We start from the raw sequence: 8872 nt of genomic DNA on the forward strand, positions 1-8872 counted from the left end.
GCCCCAGGCTGAAAGGTTTGTAGCAAGACCAGGAATAAGGAGTTTGCACTGTTTAGGTAGAAATGCGGAATTTTTTTCATGTTCCTTGAGGGATACTTCAAGCATGGAATTTGCCTGTTGAACTTACTATGCAACCATTGCTCTTAATCTTGCCCCAAAGCTGGTTTTGAACCATATACTGGAGATGAAAGGCACCATTTGGCTTCTAACTATTCAGCCTCTGCTGTCTTTCTATCCCTTCTTCTCTCTCCTTGAAGCTCTAAATTAGTTTATATCCCCAATCAAACTTTTCAATAGCACCAAACTGTTCAGAAAGGTGTTTTAGAGTACGTTTTGTGGTCAGGGTATCTTCTATCAGACTGGGTGCAATTCCATTTTACAATGCATAGGTAATGCTTTGCTGAGCATGTTTTGAGGGCTGCTAAATGATCTTGTCATGTCAAACATATAAATGAATTGTTTATGATGTCACACATAAATCCCAAACAAAAGAGTACAAATCTGTGATAAGTGTTAAATCTTCTGCTTAAGAGGAATACTGATTGATTTAGTTACATTCTGCTAGTACCTGGACTCCTCTCACTGATACCAGTGGCTGTCCTGGGCTGAAAGGCTGGGATCTGAGCTACTGTTCCTTCAGATGGCTCAGTATCCATATCTCAGAGAGTTTCTAAATTTGGGAAATGGGTGGTTTGTATTTAGGCAACAGCAGACAGCACTTTAGAGTGGTTTCAGCCTGGTTTGGTATATAGAGATAAGAGCGACTGAGTGTAATCCTGAAAAGGTGTCCATATTAGCTAAAATAAAAAGGATGTATTTTGCCATTCTAAAGGGAGAGAAAAGTTAAAGTTTAAATAGCCTTGAGCCCATACCTTGGCAGCAGTGCCTGTTGGACATGGTTGGAAGAAACTTGCTTTTGTACCACACATGCTACCACTGGTCTCCAGAGTAGAAGAGGACTCTGTGCTTCATCTCCAAAATTCAGTAATGTCCTGTTTTTCTCTTTATAGGATGATGCTAGCACCTCTCCTTCAACCAGTACACGAGGCTCTGCCCAGCAGCAGCAAAATTCATCAGGTATTAAGTCCAGCTACTAGTGTTGTAATTGTCTTCATAATCTAGTCTTCTCCACCACCTCTAGGCTCTGGATTCATTGCCCTACTTCTGAGTGCAGCAGCAGTAACTAACAGAAAAATTCCTGAATAGTTATTGTTTTAAAAACTGTACTCAGCAAGAAATTATGATTTTATATGCTTCACAGCCAAGAAAATTGCAATACAGCCAGTTTAGTTATTGGGGTCCAGTCATGTAGCTGAGGATCTGTGTCTTCAACACTGTGCACCTAAATCTTGTAAGAGAAAAAAGCTATATTATTATTTTACTTTTTGTAGTGTAGATGCCTTGATTGATACAGTTGAGGTTTGGATCTCAAAGTGCTATCCTTACTTAGCCTAGTAGCTTGTTGCAATAAGGCTGATCCTGAGAGTTACTAGATTAAATTAAGGAGCCCCCAAAATATGTTTTTCCTGCAATTAATTGAAATAACGGTATCTGAGTAGATGAGCTGCAAGCAGTCACATTCGTCCTTGCATCAGTCTTGGCTTTTATGCATGCTGAAAGAAATCTCTCCCAAGGGAATGAGTATTTAACCATTCCAGCTTCCTTTTGGAACAAAACCATGACTTGTGTGCTTTGCAAGGGAAGGACAAGAAGCCAGGAGAAAGGTGCATGTAAATGAGGAACAAGATCTAGAGATTTTATGGGAGTGCCCATAATTCTTTTAAAGGCCTTTTCAGGACCTCACAGAGGAGCAAATCCTTGTATATAATGCTGTATGTTACTCGAGTCCCTGAAACAGTTCACTTCACTTTAGGAGGAGAATGGGACCACAGTAAGCACTTTCAGTAACAAGGGTTATGTAAGTGCAGCTTCTTGGAAAGTTCTGTGAATTAGAAATGAAGTCAACATTAAATAAATTCTCTGTGGAGATTTGCGTAGTGGGATCTCACTGCCCTGTTTTTAGATACACCCGCATTTTCTACCAACTCTGCAGCCAAAAAACTAAGACTTTTTAACTTAAAATATAAATTAAGTCTTGTACTGAATAAAATAAGCCTTGCAGCAAGTAGCCTGTATTTCCTGATAGAAGTGACTTATGCTTTTCCTCCTAGTGTTCCAGTACCATGTCTTTTTAGTACTGTTTCAGTATCCAGTCCCTAATTAAAGGGATCACTAAGCAGATTTTTGCCAATGGTTTCTCTATAATGTAGGCAACTGCACTCATTCAGCTATCCCACTTTCCTGTTTTTTCCAAGTCACTCATCCTAACTGAAGGAAAGCAGCTGTATAAGACAATCAACTTCAAGACATTTGTGTCTTTAGAGCAAAATAATAAACTAGTTTTTCATGTTTGTTTTTCAGACTCTGGGAAGAAGCCATGGGAAAGGAGCAATTCTGTTGAAAAGCCTGTATCTTCATTACTTTCTAGGTGAGCTGCATGGGTTGTCCCTGTGGCTGGCTAGCAGTCGGGATGGTCATGCTGTCCCTGTGGCACGTGCACAACTCATGTCTCGTTTCATTCCATTGCTGTAGAAATCCATCAGTGGCGAAGAGCTGTGAAGCTAAGAGCCCCACACAATCCCACGTGTCTTCTAGGTACTGGCTAACAGCCTGGCTTCTTAACTGTCTTGGCTTGTCCTTTGGCTAATCCCATCATTCAGCACTGATGTTCGTCTTCCCTCAAGTCTTTTACTCATTCATTTACAATGTGCTTTATCTGTTGCTGCACAAAGTGTGAAGGTAGAGTGTGTTGTGTCAAAGGCTTGTTCCATGGAAAGAACCCCCTGCTCATGAGGGCACAGGCATCACAGATGTTAATCACACTGAAGCAAGTGCTTAAACCATCTGTGTGTGTGAATCAGAGACATGGGCTTGGCGGTGCTGTGCCATGTGGAAGGCAGGTTTTGGAGCATCTTTTTACAGCAGTTTCAGGATGACCCTGCCAATAGGTGAAGCTCTCATTGCCCAACCTCTGCAGAAATAGAAATGCAAAAGCAGAAACTATCTGAAGAGTCTGCAGTTGGGATAAGGGAAGTTATTCTTCCACCCATGCAACTGCAGTCGAAGCATAAGAAAGGAGAGCAAGGCTTGGTGCAGTAAATCAATAAAATCAAGCTGTAAAAAGGCACAGCAACAGATAGGGCATTCAGACATATGGGGTTCAAAAACTAGCACGTTTCAAAAGCCAACAAAACCTAAAGTAGGACTCCCGAAGTCCTTTCAGTCAGAAGAGCCAAGCTGCAGGATCAGCACCCATGTTTTTAGTCACAGAGATTGACTAAAGTTTGATGTTGGACAGCTAAGGAGAGGCTTGCTTCCAGTGCTGGTTGAGAGCCACCCAGTGTTACTGGACACTGAGGTGGATGGATAAGCTGAATAGGGAGGTAGAACACAGGCTTAGATATGTTTAGCATTTGCTGCAAAGAGATGTAAAATTTTATGTTATTAGGTATATGATAGTGCTGACAGTCTGGAGAGAAAGTTGCCAATGGCAACTATCTGCATATGCTTGCTGCTGTGTTAAAAATGCTGTAACACGCCCTGCCTAAACATTCAGAGGGATACATCCGTGTTACTATAGCAAAATACAGTTTTGCCAGCCCTCCTAAAACCAATGGAACATGTGGGTTCTAGGAAAATATGAGTTTCAAATAGATGCAGAAAGACTGTTCTTTCTCCTTGCAAATGGGAATGAAATGTGGGCTATTGAAAGCAGCCATCATGTTTCACTAGCTGCCTTCTATGATGCTATTCCATCCTGAGAGGAGGAGTTCAGAGGGAAAAAATGCTTTCCTAATTTAGCACCTGGAGTAGTGTTCAGCAGTAGTAATGCTTGCTTGAAAAGATTTCTGTAGGGGAAGTGGGGCAGGTTTCTAAAGCTCTCGGTGGTGACCTCTTTCTGTTCCTGATCAGTTTGATGGCGATTGTATCTGCCTGAACTCCCAGCTTAACTGTGTCATGGTAGGACACATGTCAAGGTTTCCCAAAAAAGGGTTGCAAGACCAAGCAACCCTTGCAAGGAGTAGCAGCATCTCTGCCAGCACCTATTTTGGGCTCAAAGATGATGGCAAAATTATTTGAAGCCTTTGTATAGTTTCATGGTTAGTTTTTAAAATGTTTTGGAGTTACTGATTAAATGAGAAAGGCAAGCAGCTTCTACTTCCTTAATTTATTTTATCAGATGTCATCAGAGTTCAGCCCACTGACTAATATGTTGAAAGTTCAATAACATTCACGTGTACCAGTCATTAAGGCCAAACTGGCTTTGTTTCTGGGTCAATAAAAACTAACTGGGATACATAATGCTATCAAGAAACCACACTTGACTAAGTCAGGTCTTCCAGGGAAAGGATTAGTGGCTTATTATTTTCCCTATTATATTTTTCTAACCTGTAATCTAGTATTAATTTAGCCCCCAGTTAAAGCCTAGGTTGCCAAGACAGGATTGCTGTACAGAAAACAGACTGTGAGAGAAAACCAGACATGTAGCTTGCAAATTGCAAATGCTGTAATAAAACACATTGTTCAGCAGGCTTTATCCCCTCAGTATTTTCAAGTCTGAAATCATTAAGATTCCCAACACCAAAAAAAAAAAAAAATCGTTTCAGTGCATCTTTGTGCTCCCTCCAATATGTCTGCAATGGGAGAAACTTCACAGCATCTTTGAGGGTCAGGTTGTGCATATGGGAGCAGTGCTGCTCCCTGGCTGCCAAATGCTCTTGAGCAGCATGATAAGGAGTCTCCTGTCCAGCACTGGAACACAGGAGCTCCTGCTCTGCTGTGGATTTCATCCACACCATCAGATACGTGTAGCTTAGCACACATTACAAGGAACTAACTGGGTTTTTTAATGCTCTTCTTCCGTTTCTCAAGGATGAAACCAGTGAGCAGCAGCAATGATGTGGCTATGGATGCCTTAGATTTTGATCGAATGAAACAGGTGAGTGAAGAAGCCATTTGCACTTAAGAGATTCAATGAGCTACCCATTTTCCCCCATGCATGCGCTGTACAAGCAAAACAGCTGTTCAGTCTTCTGATTTCCTCTATAACTAGGTGCTTAGAGAAGGGCTAGCTGGTGAGCAGCAAGAGAGCACAATCTCACTGCTATTTCATCAATATGTCTGTACAGAAATGTGCAAATAAATATGCCAGCATCTTCTGCATCCGTGCCCGGGAGTGCAGAAGTAGCTGTTTGTAGTGCCAGGCTCTGATCGGCCGTGGAGGCGGGGGACAAGCACAACCGTGTTAAACTTGCATTTTCTTCCACCAGTTAGAAGGAAATTCTGAGCAGCTGACTTGTGTTTTGTCTCATCAGGAAATATTGGAGGAAGTTGTAAGAGAGTTACACAAAGTGAAAGAGGAGATAATTGATGGTAAGAAAGAGAAAAATTATTATTTTTCTCATCTTTATGACTAATTTCCCATAGATAAGATGATAGGAACTGCAGAGAGTTCCCTGGTGTTTTCAGACTTCTCTGAGCAGCTCTGATTTATACGAACATTTGAAGAACGAGCATCTACCTTATCTGAGCTCTGACCATAACATTGTGTTTACATCCTTTATTATGCTGTTGATGAGCATTTTTACCACCAACCTATGAGAAATTCACTGGCTGGTGTTTCTCACAGGTGGGAGGGTGAGAAAGGGCCTGCCCGTAGCCCATGGCACATCAATTTATCACAATTAGCAAGCGTGAAATCTTGTAACTAGCTGGCCACACAGGTCCAGGATGAGGAGGGGACAAAGGCAGCTAACTGAAAATCCTTCCCAAAAATCTTCTGTAGGCTTCCTGTGCTTGAAGAGCTAGTTTAGACCTTCATTTGGTTACAGCTTTCCAAATAGCCATGCATTTTTATAATTCATTGAAAAATACAGCAGCTGTACCAAATGTATCAGTACTTTTTTTATAAATTGCTTTGCAATATACAACTGAAAGTATTTTTCAGGGCCACTGTTGAAATGCTCAGTAAAATTCCCATTTGAAGCCCACATTAGGGCATATGAAGGATGCATGTCCACACACTGTACTCCCCACCTCAGATTACACAGAAGGGAAAAAGAGGAGACTGTAAAACAGCTAAAATCCATTCCCTGTCCCCTTGCTCTAGACCTGTGTGCTCACAAAACTCGGGGCAGTTTGCAGTTGAAGAGGCCCTTGCCCAAACGCTACCGTTCCCAGCAGCTTGGCCCTCAGAGCCTCCCTAGTTCATTCCAGTGCAAAATAAGGCATTCACATACACCACAGATGCAACTTCTTAAAGTAGTACTGCAGTTTGCAAGCCAACAGCTGACTGCTTACCCTTACTCATCCTTTTACCCTCCACTCATCCTTCTACCAGCGTGTACTTTCTGCAACCTCTGTACTTAGCATTTTCCATCACACTGAATGTAACATTATGCACTAACTTTTTGGTTTGGTTTTCTAGCCATACGGCAGGAGTTGAGTAGAATCAGTACAACATAATGATTGCAAAGCATTTGGACGGTACTAAGAATGCTAGGAAGATCGGATCATTTCTAAGTGTACCAAGGTCATGCAAGATGGTGAGAGAGGACACCGGCACTGTCTTTGTTCTTACACCCTTTTTATTAGCAGACTCAGCACACTTTGAAGCTTGCTGCTGCCTTGGATTCGCTTCATTTTAAAAGTCTTAATCTAAAGATTATTAAATTTTAAATTTTCGGATTTTTTAGATTTCATCTGACACTGCACATTGGATTTGTCAGCCTTTTTTGTATTTTGTATTTGCTTATTTAAATGTATTACCTTTCTTTTTAGTAGTAGATAAGAACACACGTGAACCATTTGCTTTTGATAGGTGACTTCAAAGTAATTTTACTAGTAGTCTGCAATGTAAATGAAGATCCTTTGCCAACAGAAACGTATTGAGGCATCACCAGAAGAAAGAGAGACATGTTTAGTTGTCAGCCAACAAGTTCTTTGTCTCAGAGTTATCACAATATTAAAAAATGGTACGTCAGTGCATCACAGTATCTGTGTTCATATTGGTAATAAACTGTTTATTGTCCACATGGCCCTGCCTTTCTTTGTTTCATGTGTCCCTTGAGCTCCTGCGCTTCTGTGTCACTTGAGTTGATGATAAGGGGAAGGTGACTGAGGACACTGTTGGGTGGCAGCTCTGCCTGAGCAGTGCTGCAGAGCATGAGGAGAGAACCTGAGTGTTTATGGCTGATGCAGTGGCCACAGCCCTGCCTTATCTCACAGTGAGACGTGGCTCTCACCTGCCCAGCCCTGTTGTATCGCCGGCTGAGCACCACCTCCTGCAGCCAGGCTGCCACAACCTCAGCAACTTTTTGCCAAAGTCGGTGAGGGACAGTGGCCTACGGCTCTTCTCAGGCCACCACCACCTGTCCCACTGCATCTTCAGCCATCACTGAAAAAAACCACAGGTCCCATCACCTGCACCTCCTTCAGGCTTCCAGTAATAAAAGGGAGGTGTTTATGCAGAACAAGGCTACCAAAGGGATTAGGAGGATGCAGGCTGAAATCACTGGCATAGCACTGCTGACTAGAGGCATAAGGGGAGTCATATGTTAATCTTGTACAGGTCTTGAGCATTATCCAAGATATCCATACAGGACACCAAACACTTAACAGTGCATACCCAGTCATATCTTTCAGGTCATACAGTTTTTTTCTTTACAGCCATTTTTTCCACCAGCACAATCTTAGGAATTTCTGCTTAATTTAGTTTGGCGCAAGCTTTACATGGCAGTCTTGATACCATCTTCTTGATAACTTTGTGCAAAAGGCAAGAGATTGTAGTTCAGCTACTGAAGTCTGTCAAATATTTTCCAAGCTCCTTTCCTTGCTTCAGGCTTTCATGAAGATTTTGTTTTAAAAGCCAGGCCCCAGAAATGGTTTTGGGAGCAGAGGCTGGTGCAGCAGCCCAGGAGGGGCTGTTTGTCCACCTGCTTGTGTCCCCCAGGCCTCATGGAGCAGTGCAGCAGGCAGGAGGGGCTGCTGGTGAGCTACAGGAGACCCAGGAGAGGAGGCAGGATGGGTTGTGCTTGGAAGTTTGCTGTAAAATGTTACCTGTGTTCTTTTGGGGACCATGGCGTGTTCTTCAGTGCTCTTCAAAGCAGCCTGATCTGCCTTTTAGAAGTAAGTCTTTTTTACCGTGTGGTTATGCTATAATTAAATATGGGAGAAATGGGAGTAATCTGAGTTTAATGCAGTGATGAGCTCCAGTCTGAGCCTGATGTTTGTTAGATGTTTAATGCCTGCAGAAGGCAAGAGATAGGTTAAACAGTGGGATAGAGATTTCCACATGGGAACTAAAGCAGGCAGACACCCTTGTGCACGAGAGTATGGGAACCCCAGGACCAAAAGTAGGAGTCTTTCCAGTATGAAGAACACAGACAAGCATCAGTAACAGCAGAGATTAGAACGCTCTGTTGTATAAATCTCTTACAGTAGCTCATGCGTTTACTAATTATAAACCCATTAATGGCATACCTGATGATGGCAAGCCCTTTGCAAAACTGCTGCCTCTCAGATCAAAACCATTCTGTGAAACTGTCCCATAATCCTAATTAAGCTGCAGGAAGTTGGTGCCTGGCACGGTTCACTTTTTCCCTTGGAATGTGGCATTATGCCTAAGGGCAGTAATAACCATGTTGTAATTTGGGCTGAGTGTGCAGTCTGGATACGTTGTGCCCCTCTGTTAACATCAGCCAGCTACTGTAAATGGGTTTTTCTTACTTTCTTCCTCCACCTTTGCAGGCCTCGTATAATTAAGACATAATAAGCTGAAGTTTGCACAAGGCCACTTAACAGCAGTGGAAAG

At 42.4% G+C, this 8872-nt stretch overlaps 1 protein-coding gene across 10 annotated transcripts in view; it reads left to right on the forward strand.

Moving 5' to 3' along the window:
- Positions 1-7096, forward strand: part of EVL (Enah/Vasp-like) — a 152674-nt gene extending 145578 nt beyond the window's left edge. For 6 of the 10 annotated variants that reach the window (XM_064659150.1, XM_064659152.1, XM_064659147.1 and 3 more), the window contains exons 9-14: positions 1011-1077; positions 2422-2488; positions 2593-2655; positions 4933-4999; positions 5376-5433; positions 6488-7096. In XM_064659150.1, coding sequence (XP_064515220.1) covers positions 1011-1077; positions 2422-2488; positions 2593-2655; positions 4933-4999; positions 5376-5433; positions 6488-6525 — 360 coding nt within the window. In that variant the 3' untranslated portion in view covers positions 6526-7096. The remainder of the gene's footprint in view (positions 1-1010; positions 1078-2421; positions 2489-2592; positions 2656-4932; positions 5000-5375; positions 5434-6487) is intronic. The other 4 variants (XM_064659155.1, XM_064659154.1, XM_064659151.1 and 1 more) reach the window with 3 other exon arrangements.
- The last annotated feature ends 1776 nt before the right edge of the window (positions 7097-8872 follow it).

This window comes from Pseudopipra pipra, chromosome 6 (genome assembly GCF_036250125.1).
Source record: "Pseudopipra pipra isolate bDixPip1 chromosome 6, bDixPip1.hap1, whole genome shotgun sequence".
Classification (NCBI taxonomy): Eukaryota; Metazoa; Chordata; class Aves; order Passeriformes; family Pipridae; genus Pseudopipra; species Pseudopipra pipra.